Source organism: Pteronotus mesoamericanus, unplaced genomic scaffold, assembly GCF_021234165.1.
Source record: "Pteronotus mesoamericanus isolate MK-2021 breed Mesoamerican mustached bat unplaced genomic scaffold, CSHL_Meso_final scaffold_636, whole genome shotgun sequence".
NCBI classification, from domain to species: domain Eukaryota; kingdom Metazoa; phylum Chordata; class Mammalia; order Chiroptera; family Mormoopidae; genus Pteronotus; species Pteronotus mesoamericanus.
In genome coordinates this window covers 2,974,523-2,989,085 of record NW_026555324.1, presented here as the reverse complement: position 1 = coordinate 2,989,085, position 14,563 = coordinate 2,974,523, and the positions used below count along the sequence as shown (strand labels likewise).

General features: G+C 54.5%; 1 protein-coding gene across 1 annotated transcript in view; it reads left to right on the top strand.

Annotated features, from left to right (window-relative positions):
* DOCK6 (dedicator of cytokinesis 6) overlaps window positions 1-14,176 on the top strand; it is a 40,555-nt gene extending 26,379 nt beyond the window's left edge. Inside the window, exons 26-49 of the mRNA XM_054562199.1 lie at window positions 596-709; window positions 822-992; window positions 1,442-1,581; window positions 1,668-1,837; window positions 3,943-4,103; window positions 4,254-4,436; window positions 4,742-4,868; window positions 5,193-5,277; window positions 5,425-5,521; window positions 5,656-5,790; window positions 6,098-6,250; window positions 6,390-6,548; window positions 6,672-6,772; window positions 7,659-7,851; window positions 7,937-8,080; window positions 10,202-10,333; window positions 10,426-10,440; window positions 11,739-11,864; window positions 11,957-12,046; window positions 12,363-12,599; window positions 12,894-13,037; window positions 13,118-13,224; window positions 13,404-13,565; window positions 13,983-14,176. Of these exons, the coding sequence (XP_054418174.1) occupies window positions 596-709; window positions 822-992; window positions 1,442-1,581; window positions 1,668-1,837; window positions 3,943-4,103; window positions 4,254-4,436; window positions 4,742-4,868; window positions 5,193-5,277; window positions 5,425-5,521; window positions 5,656-5,790; window positions 6,098-6,250; window positions 6,390-6,548; window positions 6,672-6,772; window positions 7,659-7,851; window positions 7,937-8,080; window positions 10,202-10,333; window positions 10,426-10,440; window positions 11,739-11,864; window positions 11,957-12,046; window positions 12,363-12,599; window positions 12,894-13,037; window positions 13,118-13,224; window positions 13,404-13,565; window positions 13,983-14,025 (3,189 nt within the window). The 3' untranslated portion in view covers window positions 14,026-14,176. The remainder of the gene's footprint in view (window positions 1-595; window positions 710-821; window positions 993-1,441; window positions 1,582-1,667; window positions 1,838-3,942; window positions 4,104-4,253; window positions 4,437-4,741; window positions 4,869-5,192; window positions 5,278-5,424; window positions 5,522-5,655; window positions 5,791-6,097; window positions 6,251-6,389; window positions 6,549-6,671; window positions 6,773-7,658; window positions 7,852-7,936; window positions 8,081-10,201; window positions 10,334-10,425; window positions 10,441-11,738; window positions 11,865-11,956; window positions 12,047-12,362; window positions 12,600-12,893; window positions 13,038-13,117; window positions 13,225-13,403; window positions 13,566-13,982) is intronic.
* Window positions 14,177-14,563: the final 387 nt, after the last annotated feature.

Sequence of the window (14,563 nt, the reverse complement as noted above, 5' to 3'; positions counted from 1 at the left end):
TCATTAGGGCAGAGGTGAATTTGCTCAAACCTAACCACAAGTGGTTTAACTGTGACCGAAGTTTATTTCTGAGTATACGTGGGCTGTGAGGGCCCCGTAGTATAGGCCTGGCCATCGAGGTTCACGAGGTGCCCACTGCAACAGGCTGGCAGGCTGTGGGGACAGGAAGCCCTGCCCCTTCCCCTGGAGTGGCCATGGCACTTCTCAAATTCCATTGGCCAGAATGTGATCCGATGGTCACTCTCAGCTGCCAAGGGGGCTAGGAAATGTAGTCTTCGCTCCTTTCTGCACTTTGTAATAATCTGAGAGGGGGAAAGAAAGGATCTAGGGGGGAGTCAGCAGCCAGTCTCTGCCATCCATGTGGTGTTATTTAAATCTTGTGAGAGAGGAAAGAAAACAGTGTCCTAAGCAAGGAGACAACCAGGAAGGCCTGGAGTGGCTGGCGCACACATGGGCGGGTCGGGAGGGCCAGGGCTCTGGGGCAGTGATGTGGCTCCTGGAGGTCCCTGGTGGCCTCCGTGGGAGCCAGGCCCGGTGTGGGGACTGAAGCTCGTCGGCGCGTGTGAGCGTGGGCTGACGAGCCCTGTGTTCTTAGGACGCGGAGCTGGCCGAGCGCCTCAACGCCAGCCTGGCCTTCTTCCTCAGCGACCTGCTGTCCCTGGTGGACCGCGGCTTTGTATTCAGCCTGATCCGATCCCACTACAAGCAGGTAGGAGTGGGCATGGTGGGAGTGAGGCACCCACCTCTGGGTGGCATGCTGGGTGGTGGGCATGGCAGGCAGAGAAACTGTAACTATTGCCTGCTGATCCCCTCCCCCGCAGGTGGCCACACGGCTGCAGTCGGCCCCCAACCCCGGGGCACTGCTGACCCTGCGCATGGACTTCACTCGCATCCTGTGCAGCCACGAGCACTATGTGATCCTCAACCTCCCCTGCTGCCCCCTGTCGCCCCCGGCGTCGCCCTCACCCTCCATATCCTCCACCACCTCCCAGGTGGGCTGGCCTCATTTCTAGCTCCTCCCATGACCTACAACCTCAGCCTATCTTCTGGGGTTCCCTAATCAGTGTCCATCTCACAGTGGGCCACTGCCCAGGGGGACCAGCCCCTTACCACTGACCCCTCATGCTCAGCAGTCTCCTGGAGACCAGGTTCTCATTTTCACCCCTAAATCTTAAGTCACAGACCTGCCTTTCATCTGCTGTTTCTCAGGCCTCTGACTTTTGACCCTGTTCCCTTTGCCTCGCAGAGAGGTTAATGTCATTCTATTACCTCTGACCCAGAGCTCCATGCCTGCTGTCACCTTCATATCAGTTCATTCCAACCTCTTACCTCTGGCTCTCAACTTCAGAAGAGTTAATCCTAACCCCTCACCCCTGACCCTTGACCTCCTGGACCCCTGACATTGCTGCTTTCCCCCCAAACTCCCCTTCACCCTCTGCAGAGTTCCACCTTCTCCAGCCAGGCCCCAGACCCCAAGGTGACCAGCATGTTTGAGCTGAGCGGGCCATTCCGACAGCAACACTTCCTGGCTGGGCTCCTGCTGACAGAGCTGGCGCTGGCCCTGGAACCTGAGGCCGAGGGGTGAGCACAGGCTCTGCTGGGCTCCGGGGGATAAGGAGGCCCAGGCACTGTGTTCACTCCGTCCTGAACACCTCACTACTCCACAGGGCATCCCAGCTGCACAAGAAGGCCATCAGCGCTGTCCACAGCCTGCTGTGTGGCCATGACGTCGATCCCCGCTACGCTGAGGCCACAGTGAAGGCCCGTGTGGCCGAGCTGTACCTACCGCTACTGTCGCTTGCTCGGGACACACTGCCACGGCTGCATGATTTTGCGGGTCAGTGGGTCTGGGCAGGATGGAGTCATGCAATCCAGAGGCTTGATTGACGCTCAAGGCTCAGGATGGGAAAGGTGGGAGAACACAGTGAGGAGTTAAAACATGGCATTAGGGTCAATAGATTGGGTTCAAGCGCTGGTGCAGGGCCCTGGGCCAGCCATTAACCTCTCTGAGCCTCAGGTTTCTTGCCTCTAAAATAGGGACTGTGGTAGCACCAACTGCTTCCTATAGTTATGTAACAGTTTATGGAGCTTAGCACTGGGATACTGTCAGCCCACAGTACATGACAGATATGACACGTATTAGCTTCGTCTGAGAGAGGATGTGAGGAGGGAAGGTGGGGAACATCAGGGTGAGGGGGCAGTTGGAGCCCTGCATTCAGTGATTTACTCATATGCACATTCACTGGCACCATTTAGGGACACACATACAGTAGCTGGAAGCACAGACTTGGGGTTTGTGGGTTGATCCCCTTCATTTGGGGGAAATTCGTAGTCTTTATTTCTTCAATTTTTTTCCTGCCTTATCTTCTTGCTTCTTTCCTTCTGGGACTTCAATTACACGTATGTTAGACCTTTTGATCAAGTCACACATGCCTGCTATGCTCTGTTCTGTTTTCCATTCTTTTTTCTCTCTGTGGTTCACTTGGGAAATTTTCTGCTCACCTGTCTCTGACGTCACCACTTCTGTCCTCTGCTGTGTCCAGTCTTCTCCTAACCCCATCCATTGAGTTCTGAATTGCAGATGTTATATTTTTCAGTCAGGAAATGTCTATTTTAAAAAAAGAATTTTTTTTTTTTAGATTCCAGTTCTCTGTTGAATTTCTCCATCTTTTTACCCAGTTTAGTCTATCTTTTCCATTACTTTTTATTTTTAAAGTCTTTGTTTGCTTTTGGCCATCTGCATGTCTGCTTCTGTTTTCTCTTTTTCTCTCTCATCAGTCATAGTTTGCTGCCTTTTCACATGTCTTGCAGCTTTTTATTGTGGCTTGGACGTCACATGTAAAAGAACCATGGGGACTGAAGCAATCTCATTTGTCCCTTGTGAGGGTTTCCCTTACCCTCTCTTAGGCAGACGAGTTAAGGGACTGATCACCTCAATCCAGTGAGAAATTGAGCTTTGTTAAGCTGGTTAAGCTATTAGTTAGCTTGACTAATTTGTTTGACTAATCAGTTGACCATTTGTTTCAAGAATCTCTGGGGTGAGACCTGTTCTGTATTTATTGGCTATTCCTCTCTATGGTGAGACTTTTGTAGGGGAGAGAAGGGTGTAGGGTATTCTTTCTAAGGTCATAGATTTTTAGAACAAGACCATTTAGGTTAAAGTCTTAGCTGTACTATGCACCAACCTGCTGTGTGACCCCAGGCAAGTAACTTAACCTCTATAGAGTAGTTAACCTCAGTTTCCTTGTCTGTAACCTCAGTTTCCTTATCTGTAAAGTAGGGATGGTAAAAATACTTATAGGGATTTTTGAAGGTTAGTAGTTAACATGTATATCTTTTTTAATCCTCACCTGAAGAAATACTCATTAATTCAGTAGAGAGAGAGAAAAAAAAACACTGATGCAAGAGAAACATCGACTGGTTACCTCTTGAATATACCCTGATGGGGGATTAAACCCACAATCTAGGCACGTGCCCTCACTGGGAATCGAACCCTTGACCTTTTGGTTTATAAGATGACACTCCAACGCAGCCACACCGACCAGGGCGGTAGTTAATATTTTTTAAGTTAGGACAGCACCTGGCATGTAGGAGACGCAAATTGATACTATGATAATAGCAGCAACATGCGTTGTGGTTGTCACTATCAGCATCTTTATAGTTAACTACTCCTGTGGGCCAGGCCATGTTCTAACTGCGGAGCATATAGCAGTGGCCAGAGTAGGCATTATGGTCTACGTCTCTGTGGGCACAGTGAATGTATCTGATTACAAATATAATAAGTGAGCTCCAGGAATAGGTAACTGGAGATGCCACCCTGGCCTGGGGGGTGGTATCAGGGAAGCCTCCTAGGAGGAGGTGACCTTTGAGCTGAAATTTGAGGTGACAGGACAGCAGTTAAAAGGACTCATTCTTCTCTCCCCCTGCTGCTCCCCCCGCCAGAGGGCCCAGGTCAGCGGTCAAGGCTGGCTTCAATGCTCGACTCAGACACAGAAGGGGAAGGGGACATTGGAGGCACCATCAACCCCTCAGTGGCCATGGCCATCGCTGGTGGCCCCCTGGCTCCTGGCTCCCGAGCCAGCATCTCTCAGGGCCCAGCGACTGTGAGTATGGGGATAGTCTCCAGAGACACCATCCAACCTGGTAATAGAAGTTATGTAATGAGATTGAAATCAGCCAATTCTCATCTTACCTGGAGAAAATGAAAATCGACTCTGTCCCCTCTGAGCACCTTGTTCCCTCTCTGGCCCCAGGGTCCTCGCTCAAGCTGTCCCCTCTCTGCCGAGTCCAGCCGGACCCTGCTGGTGTGTGTGCTGTGGGTCCTGAAGAACGCAGAACCGGCCCTCCTGCAGCACTGGGCCGCTGACCTGTCCCTGCCGCAGCTGGGCCGTCTCTTGGACTTGCTGTACCTCTGCCTGGCGGCCTTTGAGTACAAGGTTCGGGGGATGGGCAGGGGCCTGGGGTGGAGGGGCAGGCTGAGCGCACACAGGGCTTTCTGCACCATGGTCTGGGTGCCCCAGATCCTGAGGGTCAAGGGTAGGCTGTTTCTGTGCTGAAACAAAGAGAAAAGAGCATCATCTTCATGACTGGAATTTGGAAGGTGCTGAGAGCTTGCAGTAAAGAGGAGAGCTGGGCCTTCAAGCACAGGGCCCCAGAGGACAGAAAGGGCCGGGAGAAGCGGGACCCGGGCTAAAATGAACAAGGGCAGAATCAGCCTGGAACCCGTTCTTTGACCTCCCAGGGGAAAAAGGCCTTTGAGCGCATCAACAGCCTCACCTTCAAGAAGTCACTAGACATGAAGGCTCGACTGGAAGAAGCCATCTTGGGCACCATTGGAGCTCGACAGGAGATGGTGCGACGGAGCCGTGGTGAGAGACAGACCCTGCGCCCGCCCCTGCCAGCTGCTCCCACTCTGTGCCTATGGGACCCCGAGAGGGCCCATCCCTACCTCTCTGTCCCACTCACTGTTCCCAGAAGCCCGTGCATCATCCCTGTACACACGGGTGTCTGCGTCCCCATCTGTTCTCCCATGTCATTCATGTCTAACTGTGTGTGTCCACCCAGCCAGCATCCGCACCACCCAGTGTTCTCACAGGTTATCCTACCCGTGTGTCTTTGTGCCTGTGTAGTTCTCAGTGACGTGTGTCCTTATGTTTTTTGCACTTCTGTGAACATGCGCCTATGCATCTCAGAAAGGAGCCCATTTGGGAACCAGGACAATGTACGCTGGCGGAAGAGCATCACGCACTGGAGACAAACCTCAGACCGTGTGGACAAGTGGGTGTGGGCTAGGAGCAATTCTTCAGGGTCAGGCCTGTTTCCAGAGAACTGGCACCTCAGGCGCACCCGAGGGAGGGAGAGGTCTCAGCCATGGAGTGGGGTCTGGCTTCAAGAAGCTCCCCAATCCCCTCCCTTCCCCTTCAGGACCAAAGATGAAATGGAACATGAGGCCTTGGTGGACGGGAACCTGGCAACTGAGGCGAGCCTGGTAGTTCTGGACACACTGGAGATCATCGTGCAGGTAGGGGCTTGATCCAGCATCTCCCTGACCTCTGACCCCACCCTAGTGCCTTGTGGTCTCTGACTCCAGAATCCCTCTCCTTCCCTGGTTCCATAACCAAAACGGTCCCTAACGCTGGCCTTCTGACCCCGCAGACGGTGATGCTATCAGAGGCCCGGGAGAGTGTCTTGGGTGCAGTACTGAAGGTCGTATTATACAGTCTGGGCAGTGCCCAGAGTGCCCTCTTCTTGCAGCATGGCCTGGCCACACAGCGGGCTCTGGTGTCCAAGGTGAGCACCGCTCGGCAGCTATAGCTCTGAGTTGTAATGACAACCCAGTCATTGAGTACCAACAACTCCATGAGGCAGACACTCCTTAGCCACAGTTTACAGAGGAGAGAACCAAAGGTCAGAGTGGCAAAGTCACTCACCCAGCGTCACACAGCAAGGGCCTAATTCCGGGTTTGACTCTAAATCCTGCTGTGCATGGCCAAAGAAGGCGAAACAGACAGGAGCCTCTGCCCAAGTCCCCGTGGGGGACCTTCTGATCCAGCAGGAGAAGGGGCTGACCAGTGTCTGTCTTGGCCCTGGGGGGCAGTTCCCAGAGCTGCTGTTCGAGGAGGACACAGAGCTATGTGCCGACCTCTGCTTGAGGCTCCTGAGACACTGCGGCAGCCGCATCAGCACCATTCGCACGCACGCCAGCGCCTCCCTCTACCTCCTCATGCGCCAGAATTTCGAGATTGGCAATGTAAGTAGAAGCGGCTGAGCAGGGGCTGGGTGTGACAGATGGCGGGTGGGCCGGGAGAGGGGTGGCGGCGGCAGATCCGGCAGGCGCTGGCATAAGGGTCTGAGGCTGACCGGTGTACTCTCCCCTTCTGCCCCTGCAGAACTTTGCCCGTGTGAAGATGCAAGTGACCATGTCGCTGTCATCCCTGGTGGGGACGACGCAGAACTTCAGTGAGGAACATCTGCGACGGTCGCTCAAGACCATCCTCACCTATGCCGAGGAGGATGTGGGGCTGCGGGACAGCACTTTCGCCGAGCAGGTGACCCCACCAGGCCCCTGCTCTGCCCTTGGCAGCCCAAGGGTCTTTGCCCTGCCCTGCTCAACCCCGACCCTGCCGTCTTGGCCCTGTCACTTCCCAATGAGGGTCACGTCCGCATTCCAGGTCCAGGACCTGATGTTCAACCTGCACATGATCCTGACAGACACGGTGAAGATGAAGGAACATCAGGAGGACCCCGAGATGCTCATTGACCTCATGTACAGGTGGGGAGGGCTGGGCGGCCTTCCGCCATCCACACCAAGGCCGGTTAGAGGACAGCGAGTGGGTATATGAGGAAGGAAGGAGGGAGCAGGTGAGCATACAGGTGATAAGAGGGACACGTAAGGAGGGACAGGGGAAGAGGGGCCAGGAGAGCAGACAGATGAGGGGACAGGTAAGCAGACAGGTAAGGGGACAGTTAAGGGCTCATAAATGAGCAGATGAAGACGGTGCCATATGAACTTACAGAACAAAGACATGAGGGGGACAAGGTGGGAGAGACAGATGAAGTGCAAACAATGGGCGAAGGGGTGACAGATCAGGGCAGTACTGATCTGGAGGAGCGGTGAGGGGTATTTAATAAGAAATTGGAGGGCGGGAGATGGAGAGACGGATGATGCAGATAGGGAAGCTGGGGGCGTATGGGACGGGTGGGCCTGGGTAGGTAGGCGAAATGGTGCCTGTGCAAGAGGATTAGTGAGCTCCACAGGCAGAGTACACGGACGAGCAGGAGAAGTGAGAGAATGATACTTGTGGGGGCAGTGAAAGGGTGGACAGTGGGCATTGGCTGAACGGTGGATTGGATCAGCGAGGAGACAGGTGAATAGAGGAAAAGGGGAGATGATGGGCAGGCAAATGGGAAAACAGGTGAGAGATTGGACAGGCAAGGGAATAGGAGGGGGAATGGACAGGTGGGTTAAAGGGTAATGGGATGGACAGGTGAATGGGGTACAGGAGAATGGACAGGTAAGACAGGTGAGGGGATGGACAGGTGAGAGAGGTGAGGGAATGGATAGGTGAGGAGACAGGTGACTGGATGGACAGCTAAGGGGCCGGCAGGGTGGTCAAGGCGAGTCCGCATCCTCCTCACAACCCCCTCACCCGGGCCAGGATTGCCCGGGGCTACCAGGGCTCCCCAGACTTGCGGCTGACATGGCTGCAGAACATGGCCGGGAAGCACGCAGAGCTGGGCAACCACGCGGAGGCTGCACAGTGCATGGTGCACGCGGCCGCCCTGGTGGCTGAGTACCTCGCCCTGCTCGAGGACAGCCGCTACCTGCCCGTGGGCTGTGTTTCCTTCCAGGTGAGTGGTCGGAGGGGTGGTGGGCAAGGGCGGGGGGTGCACCTGTGGGGCAGGGACCAGGCTCCGACACCACTTGCCACCCCAGAACATCTCGTCCAATGTGCTGGAGGAGTCTGCCATCTCCGATGACATCCTGTCGCCCGACGAGGAGGGCTTCTGCTCCGGGAAGCACTTCACAGAACTGGGGCTGGTGGGGCTGCTGGAGCAGGCAGCCGCCTACTTCACCATGGTGAGGCCCGGGGCTGCTGAGGACGCGGGGCTCGGCCCGGGTGGCATCACAGACCCGCTGGTGGTCCGGGACCTGCTCCCAGTTACCAAGGGGAGGCTGCTGCGTGGCCCTTTCTCGGGGGGATTTGCAGAGAAGGAGAACGGGGACCCTCAAAGGCCCCCATCATCTGCCTTTCTCCCTGTTAAACCCTTGACAAAGGCTGGATATTTTAAGTCTTTAACATATTTGGCTACTATTAAATTTTTTTATTGTAGAAGATTTTAAGCACACATTAAAAAAGTTGTACCCCCACCATTCCCATACCCAGCATTCAACCACCTATAACGTCAATCAGTTGCCTCTCAGACGCCCCAAGCTGGGGACCCGGTCCGCAGCCCGGGCACGTGCCCTGACTGGGAGTGGAACCAGCGACCCCTCAGTTTGCAGGTCGGCGCTCAATCCACTGAAACACACCAGCCAGGGCCTATCTTGTTTTATCTCTTTACTTCTAACTATTTTGGGTTGTCTTTTCGGGGGGGGTTTTGTGGGCTTTTTTTTTTGACACCTGAAAAAACAACATCCCGATTTTTACAAATTGGTGAGACTGAGTGTGATCATTCAACTGGAGTTTTTATAAACCCTTACTAATCAGTGTGGTCAGAGGACATCACTCAGGGCTTGTTAAAATGCAGAGTTTAGGGCCACCCAGACCTCCGCGAACCCTGCACTTTAACAAGATCTGAGATTCCTATGCATTTGGCGTTGGGGAAATTCCCACGCGAAGCACATCTGATGTCACACTGTTACACCCATGAGCATCTGTGTGCCGCTCCTGCTGAGAAGGTCTTTTTTATACAACTCTTATCCCACACAATCAAATTAACAGGAATTCTTCAAATACCTGTCCATGGTTAGATGTCTCTAATTATCTAAAAACAAAACAAAAAAAAATATGTTTTGCAGTTGGTTTGTTTGAATCAGTTTCTACATAAGACCCATAAATGGCTGTGACAGCAGGTCTCTTAAGTCTCTTTTAAAAAATCAAGAAAAGAAAACAAAAAACAGGACTTCAGTTCTCCTCTTTGCAGTAGGGGTTTTATGCATTTCTTTTTGGTTTTTATTTGATATCTTTATAGAGAGAGAGAGAGCAACATCAATTTGTTGTTCCACGTATTTACACATTCATCGGCTGATCCTTGTATGTGCCTGACCCAGGATCAAACCTGCACCCTTGGTGTATTGGGTTGGTGCTCTAACCAGTTGAGTTACCTGGCCAGGGCCATGCACTTCTTGATAAATTGATGCCCGGACATTTATTTTTTGTTGTTGTAAAGGGGTTTCTCCTTCAATTTGCTTGTTGGTGAAAGCAATTGGTTTTTTCTACATTTCACTTGTGGGAGATGGGGACTTTGTTCCAAAGGGCTCTCTGGCCTGCCTGGGGCTGGTTGTGTCCCTGTGCTGTTGCTTGGCCTGTTCCTCAGTTCCCGTGTTTCTGGAAACTGGCAGTTACATCTGGGGCCCCACTCAAATTCAGGGTCAGGTTGCCCTGCGGAATTTTTCTTCTGTGGTACCAGCCCTCCTAGTGATGTCGTTTTCATTATTGTCACTTTGCTGGAGTCTCATAGACAAAGGCCTCAAGGGACGAAGCCATAGACATAGACCTTCTGACAGTCAGCAAACATCTCAAGACACCTGTTATATGTCAGGCTTGATGCCACCAACTAGGGATAAGGGCACCCACGTCATTACCATGTTCCAGGAGGCGGTGGTCAGGAAGGTCTTAGGCACAAGGCCAGGTGGGCTGGTTTTCGAGTCTTGGCCCTGGGGAACTTCTCCATGTCTCTGAGGTTCAGTTTCCCTTCTGAGGAGTGGGGGGAACAACCAGCACCTCCTCCCACCAGCAAAGGACCATGGGTGAGGTGCAGATGTACACAGTACCTGGTCCACAGTAAACATGGCGGAGACTGCAGAGAGGTCTGTGCCCCATCTGGGGTGGGGGTGTGGTCGGGGTGAGCTTCCTGGAGGAGGTGATGGAGGACAGAGCCTTGGAGGTAGGCAGGAGCACAGAGGGGAGAGCTGTTCCAGGAAGGAGAGGACCAGGAAGGGTGCTGGGAATCCTGACATGCTCCACCCCTACCCCAGGGTGGGCTCTATGAGGCAGTGAATGAGGTATACAAGACCTTGATCCCCATCCTGGAAGCCCACCGTGACTATAAGAAGCTGGCTGCTGTGCACGGCAAACTGCAGGACGCCTTCACCAAGATTATGCACCAGGTGTGTCCACAATGCCCTCCCAGACCGTGCCCTTGGCCCTGCTCTCCCTTCCCAGGCTCTACTGATCTTGACCCTTCTTCTCTTCCCCACAGAGCTCCGGCTGGGAGGTAAGTCAGCCTGGTGGTGGGCCATCTGCCTCTGGGGCCCATGACAGCGAGTCAGCAGCAGTGGTCAGGGACAGCCACCAGGGGGCGCTGGAGATGCACAGCTGCCTGGACCCGAGTTGGGGCTCAGTGGGGGGACGATGACACACCCCCACAGCTTTCCCCCAGGCCTCCCCTCCCTGCCCCAGATCTCCAGGGCAGCCTGTGACTCACCCAGCTGGGAGCACTCCAGAGACACCCCTCCCTCCAGCAGGGCCTGCTCAGTCACTGCCTGGGAGGGGGGTTCTGACTCCCTCTGCCTCTGTTTTCTTTTTCCTGTCTGTCTCTGTATCTCTTGGTCTCTTTCCCTCCATTTCTCCTGTCTCTCTCCCTGTCTTGATCACTCCCTGTCTCTCGTGGTCTGTCCCTATCTCCCCAGCCTCTCTAGAATCTCTGCTCCTCAGTGCCATTTAATGCTCCCCCTCTCTTGCCTCTCCCCCGCTTGAGTCTATTTTTAGGCATCTCCTAGTTTGGGGAGAATTTTCTGGCCTAAGATGGCAAGCACCCAGAGCCGAAGGCTGGGTGGGGGCCGGGTGGGGCAGGCAGGGCCCCTCCCTCCCCGGATCTCTGGTCTCTATCCCTGGCATGGTTCTAATGGGGTAGCATAACCAGGACCCTGGGGGCTTTGGGTCTCTGACCTCTGACTTCTCTCATGACTTTGTCTCTCCACCCCTTGCTCCCCGCCTCCATCTCCTGCTACCCACCCTTCCTGGATCTGCTTTGGTGAGTGAACATGGAGCCACCCCTTGCTTTCTGGGGGCGAGGGGCCGGTCCCTCCTTCTAAACTTAGGGTTGGTGGGGAGGGGAGTGGATACCCGGGAACAAAGGAGGCAGAGCCTCGGCCCAAGCATTTATTGAGCACTTGCTGCATACTCCGCCCTGTAGGCATTGAGGACACAGCTGTGAGCAATATAGCCCTAGTCCTTGTTTCATGTTGGGATCCAGATGCTGAAGAATTGCATGGGGTGAGGGGAAAAAGCAGAAGGTTGGGGCTTATGTTAAATGAGAAGGACGATTTGGGAGAGGTAGTAGAAGCTAGGAAGAGAGAGCAAGGGTGTGGGCAGCTGGCGGTGGTTTAGGTCCATGCCCCAATATTCAAGGGGTCTCCCCACCAGTGCCTGTGATATGATGTTCTTGGGGTCCTCATATCACCACCCAAAGTTCTCTGGGTTCCCTCTGCCCATGTTCACCTCTTCCACATCTGGGGCAGGGGGACCTCCAGTGGGGCCTCCTGGACAATAACACCCCTTCCTACAGCCCAGCGCGTTTTTGGAACGTACTTCCGCGTGGGTTTCTATGGTGCCCGCTTTGGTGACCTGGACGAGCAGGAGTTTGTATACAAGGAGCCATCCATCACGAAGCTGGCTGAGATCTCGCACCGGCTGGAGGCACGTTCAGGTGGTGGGGGGGGGGGGCCACAAGGTTGCCCTGGGGTGGTGGGGGCTACACCTGTGCAGCCCGAGTCACCCGGTGTCCCTAGGAGTTCTACACGGAGAGGTTTGGGGAAGACGTGGTCGAGATTGTCAAAGATTCGAATCCTGTCGACAAGACCAAGCTGGACCCCCAGAAGGTGAGAGCTCCCAACCTCCCCTGGGGTCCCCAAAATCCTAGAGTCAGGGAGACTTTAAGTACTGTTTCCTGGAAATCCTCAAATTCTATTTCTTTGGGAAACTCCAAAGCTTATTTCTGTGGGGGACCCCCAAATTCTTACCCTCAGGTCATTCCCAAACATAAGGAGACCTGGGAATCCCAGATGAGAAACCCCCAGACCCATGGAGGCCCAAATCCCCTTTCTCCAGGGACGGAGCCCATGCTGGGAAGCTGGCAAGACCCCAGGGGGGTATGTTGGGGCTGTGGGAACCTCACATCCAAGCCTTGTGCTCCAGGCCTACATTCAGATCACATATGTGGAACCACACTTTGACACCTATGAGCTGAAGGACCGCGTGACCTATTTTGACCGCAACTATGGGCTGCGTACCTTCCTGTTCTGCACACCCTTCACGCCTGATGGCCGTGCTCACGGGGAGCTGCATGAGCAACACAAGCGCAAGACGCTGCTGAGCACAGACCATGCCTTCCCCTACATTAAGACACGCATCCGCGTGTGCCACCGGGAGGAGGTAGGTGGGGACCCCAAACCCGGCTTGGGAGAGGTGAGGGGACTCCAAACTCCAACCTCCGGACCCCAGTCTGTAGCCTTAAATCTCTTCCTCCAGACCCAAGTGATCCAGGGCTGGATCACAACCAGACCAAAGGCAGCTTAGCCTGGCCCTGGCAGGCCCAGGCAGGCAGGAGCCACAATACACTGGTCATTACATAGCCCCTTAGACCCTCTCCTGCACCAGCTGCCCCGGGCTGGTCTGGGTCAGGATGTCTTCAGACCCAACCGGTGCATACTGCCCCCGACCCTGCAGACAGTGTTGACACCAGTGGAGGTGGCCATTGAGGACATGCAGAAGAAGACAAGGGAGCTGGCCTTTGCGACTGAGCAGGACCCGCCCGATGCCAAGATGCTGCAGATGGTGCTACAGGGCTCCGTGGGGCCCACTGTGAACCAGGCAAGGCCGGTAGGGGATGCAGGCTTCCCAAGGTTTCTCAGAGTCCATGCAGACCCCTTCACAAGGCCCTCACCCCACAGGGTCCCCTGGAGGTGGCCCAGGTGTTTCTGGCAGAGATCCCAGAAGATCCCAAGCTCTTCAGGCATCACAACAAGCTACGACTCTGTTTCAAGGACTTCTGCAAGAAGTAGGCCTGACCTCGCCTGTTAAGAGTCCCTCCAACCCCCATCATGGCTCTCTGCCTACTTTACTCCCATTTTAGCTCCTGACCGCGCCCCGCCCCCCCCCCATGGACTCCTCTGCCTCTCTGGTTTTGCTTTCTCTCCCGAGTGCCAGTCTCTGAGCACCCTGTTGTCTGGCCCTCAGGTGCGAGGACGCACTGCGGAAGAACAAGGCCTTGATTGGGCCGGACCAGAAGGAGTACCACCGTGAGCTGGAGCGCAACTATGCCCGCCTACGGGAGGCTCTGCAGCCCCTGCTCACCCAGCGCCTGCCCCAGCTGCTGGCGCCAACCACAGCCAACTTCAGGTGCCTGACCTGGGCTTCCCCTGCACCCAGAGAGGGGAAGAGGGGGCAGGTACAGGATGGGGGTTGTCGTACACATCAGCATGTGCACTTGGCTTTGCACACAAGGATGTGACTACTTGGACAGGTGCACAGATGTACTCTGTGGGCAGCCATTTTGCATCCTTGTGGGTCAGTTCCCAGACATGCAGCTAAATCTTTCTGAGCCTCGGTTTCTACGTCTGTAAAATGGGCATGATACGACTCTCTGGTGTGGGGTTCCAAGAGAGAATCTGTGAATCCACAGCCAGATCGGAATGGATGTGAAAGGAGTGGAGAAGACTCCAAAAGTAGCTCTGGTGGAGGAGGAGGGAGAGGACTGAGAGCACTATGGAGTTGGGGGCCCTGTGTCCATGTTGACCCACCTCATTCCTCCCCCAGGAACTCCTTGAACAGAGCAAGTTTCCGGAAGGCAGACCTCTGAGCTCACAGGGCCTGAAACCACACCCAGAAGAACCCGCACCCTGGCGTCAGCCATGCGCCTGTCTGGGAGTCTGTCCCACCACCCACTGGGGCTGACCACATTGCATGTGGGGCTGGGCCCTCCGTTCCTGTCTGTGCACTGATACTTCTTACCCTTTTTAATTTAAATTTTTTTTTATGAGCAGTCTGTGTGGTGTCGTCCCTGGGGGCTGGGTCATGTGTGCAGTCTATCCACAAACCCTGATCTTTGACAGACACTGAGACCATATTGGGTGCCAGAGACAGAGCAGTGACAATGGACGCAAATACCTGCCCTTCTAGGGCTGATGTACTGGTGGAGAAGGCAACACACAAAATGTCACATATGGACTTGGGGAATAGTAACATGATTTTTTTCTAAAGGAACGTTTGTTAAACCCCTGCTGAGTGCCCAGCCCTGTACTAAAAGGCTCCCCGAAAGACATTGCTCCATTTATGGGTCTTTTTGCTCAAGGCAACTTCAATAGGCGCTTGCCTCTTCGTTAGTGAGTCTCCCCAGT